Raw genomic sequence first — 2383 nt, 5'->3', positions numbered from 1 at the left:
CCAGATTAAATCCTGTTTAACCCCTGATCCAGTCCGGTTTAACTCCTAATCCAGTCCTGTTTAACTCCAGATTAAATCCTGTTTAACCCCTAATCCAGTCCTGTTTAACTCCCGATCTATCCATCCATACATCCATTATCTTTACCCGCTTATTCCATTTTGGGTCACGGGGGTCGCTGGTGCCCTTGTCCAGCAATCACTGTGCGAGGGGCGGGGGACACCTGGACAGGTCTCCAGTCCATCACAGGGACACATAGAGACAAACGAGACAAACAACCATTCACTCTCTCATTCACACCTAGGGACAATTTAGAGTTACCAATCAGCCTAACATGCATGTTTTTGGTCTGTGGGAGGAAACCGGAGTACCCGGAGAAAACTCCCGATCTAGTCTTGTTTAACTCTTGATCCAGTCCTGTTTAACTCCAGATTAAATCCTGTTTAACCCCTGATCCAGTCCGGTTTAACTCCTGGTCCAGTCCTGTTTAACTCCCGATCTAGTCTTGTTTAAATCCTGATCCAGTCCTGTTTAACTCCCGATCTAGTCTTGTTTAACTCCTGATCCAGTCCTGTTTAACTCCTGATCAAATCCTGTTTAACTCCTGATCAAATCCTGTTTAACTCCTGAACTAGTCATGTTTAACTCCTGATTAAATCCTGTTTAACTCCTGATCAAATCATGTTTAACTCCTGAACTAGTCCTGTTTAACTCCTGATTAAATCCTGTTTAATTCCTGATCAAATCCTGTTTAACTCCTGATCCAGTCCTGTTTAACTCCTGATCCAGTCCTGTTTAACTCCTAATGCAGTCCTCATATCTTTATCTTAATTTTGACAGTGATCCAGACATTTCTGTAACCTGTTAAAGTGGTTCTGGATCTACAGTTCTCCAGACTTTCTGAAGGTCTTGAGTTTTTCTTTGAATTTTGGCAGATTTTTTGTCTGTTTTAGTCCTTGTTCCTAAGAATGTTCAGTTGAATGTTTTTAACTCTGACTTCATTCTGGCATGAAACGCTCCTAAACACAAACGAGATGGACCAGAGTTTTGTTGACAATCTAAAGTTTAGACGTGTTCCTTTGTTCCCAGCAGTCTGTCACAGAGACACAGTCTGTTCCCATTTCCTCTGATGAATCCATGAAAAATCTCAAAGATAGCTCACATTTAGTTCCAACAGCCGAAGAGTCAAAGAACTGTCAACTAAAAACTAGTCTCACAAATATATCAGTGGCTCCCAATTCTTTCAGGTTCTGGCCCACACAATGAGTGAATTATTTGTTGCATGTTGACCTTCTGACCCACCTTACACAGAAACAGCAGCAGCACCGGCGTCACGGAGCACTTCACAAACAGCAGGAAGTGATGTAAGAGCGCCATCATGGCGGCGGTGTTTTCAGACATGGAGATGTGCGTGTAGGCCAGCGTGATGTTGCAGACGTGTTCGGGGAGAGCGCACACGCCGTACACCACTGCCAATGCCAACAAGGTCCAGTTCAGCTGCCGCTCCACTGCCTGGTGCTGCTGGCGCTTCTGGCTGGCGGAGAGGTCGTCGTGGTTACGCTGCTTCTGGGCAGCGCTCGAGTCACTGTTGACGTTGCGGCTGGCCATCTGGCAGAGGATGGTGAAGAGGATGGGGAGGCAGAAGTAGCAGCCGAAGCACCACCACATACGGCCCTGCAGAAGAGACACGATTATCCTGCTGACCGCCTCACGCCTGAAAGATCGAGACAGCAGGACTGTCGCCTCACCTGGTGGTACCGGAGCAGCAGGGAGTGGAGGGAGTCGGGCAGGTAGAGGGACAGAGATGAGGTCAGCGTGATGCTGCAGGAGTCCACCACCCTGTCGGTGGACGGGAACACACTCGGGCTGAACTGCCACAGAAAGATTTCTGGGCTGGAGAGCAGCAGGGCGGAGAGCCACACCATCAACAGCTTGGTCAGCACCGAGTGGCAGCGCTCCACCTGCCGAGCCTTCGGCTGGGCGGAGGAGGTGGCAGCGTGGAAACGACCAATACCCAGAGCGCACAGAGTGAAGGAGGTGATGCCGAGAGACGTGACCTGTAGAGACGAGACGAAGGACACCAGCGTTAGAATCAAGTCGACAAGTCTGAGGGGTTCCTGGACAACCTGGGAGGGACGTGAAGGAATGGCTTTTCATGTATTCGTCCTCACTCATGTTGTGTTTTATCAAATAAAACCAAACTGGAAAGCAGCGTTTGCTGCTCTGAAGCGTCCAGGTGTGCGTCAACACAACGTCAAAGCGAAAAGACATCAGCAATGACCTCGGAGAAGCAGCTGCTGCTGCCCGTCAATCTGGAAAAAGTCAAAGGTCATTTAGAGTCCATCGTTCTACAGAAAGATTCTTCACCAGAGGAGAACCGTTCAG

At 48.6% G+C, this 2383-nt stretch overlaps 1 protein-coding gene across 1 annotated transcript in view; it reads right to left on the bottom strand.

Moving 5' to 3' along the window:
* The window catches only part of LOC119417368 (G-protein coupled receptor 37-like 1), a 4759-nt gene that overhangs the window by 811 nt on the left and 1565 nt on the right, over positions 1–2383 (bottom strand). Inside the window, exons 2-3 of the mRNA XM_037684571.1 lie at positions 1747–2055; positions 1301–1672 (exon numbers count right to left, since the gene is read on the bottom strand). Of these exons, the coding sequence (XP_037540499.1) occupies positions 1301–1672; positions 1747–2055 (681 nt within the window). The remainder of the gene's footprint in view (positions 1–1300; positions 1673–1746; positions 2056–2383) is intronic.

Source organism: Nematolebias whitei, chromosome 11 (genome assembly GCF_014905685.2).
Source record: "Nematolebias whitei isolate Nwh7 chromosome 11, NemWhi1, whole genome shotgun sequence".
NCBI lineage: Eukaryota > Metazoa > Chordata > Actinopteri > Cyprinodontiformes > Rivulidae > Nematolebias > Nematolebias whitei.
This window is presented reverse-complemented; position numbering and strand designations above follow the sequence as displayed.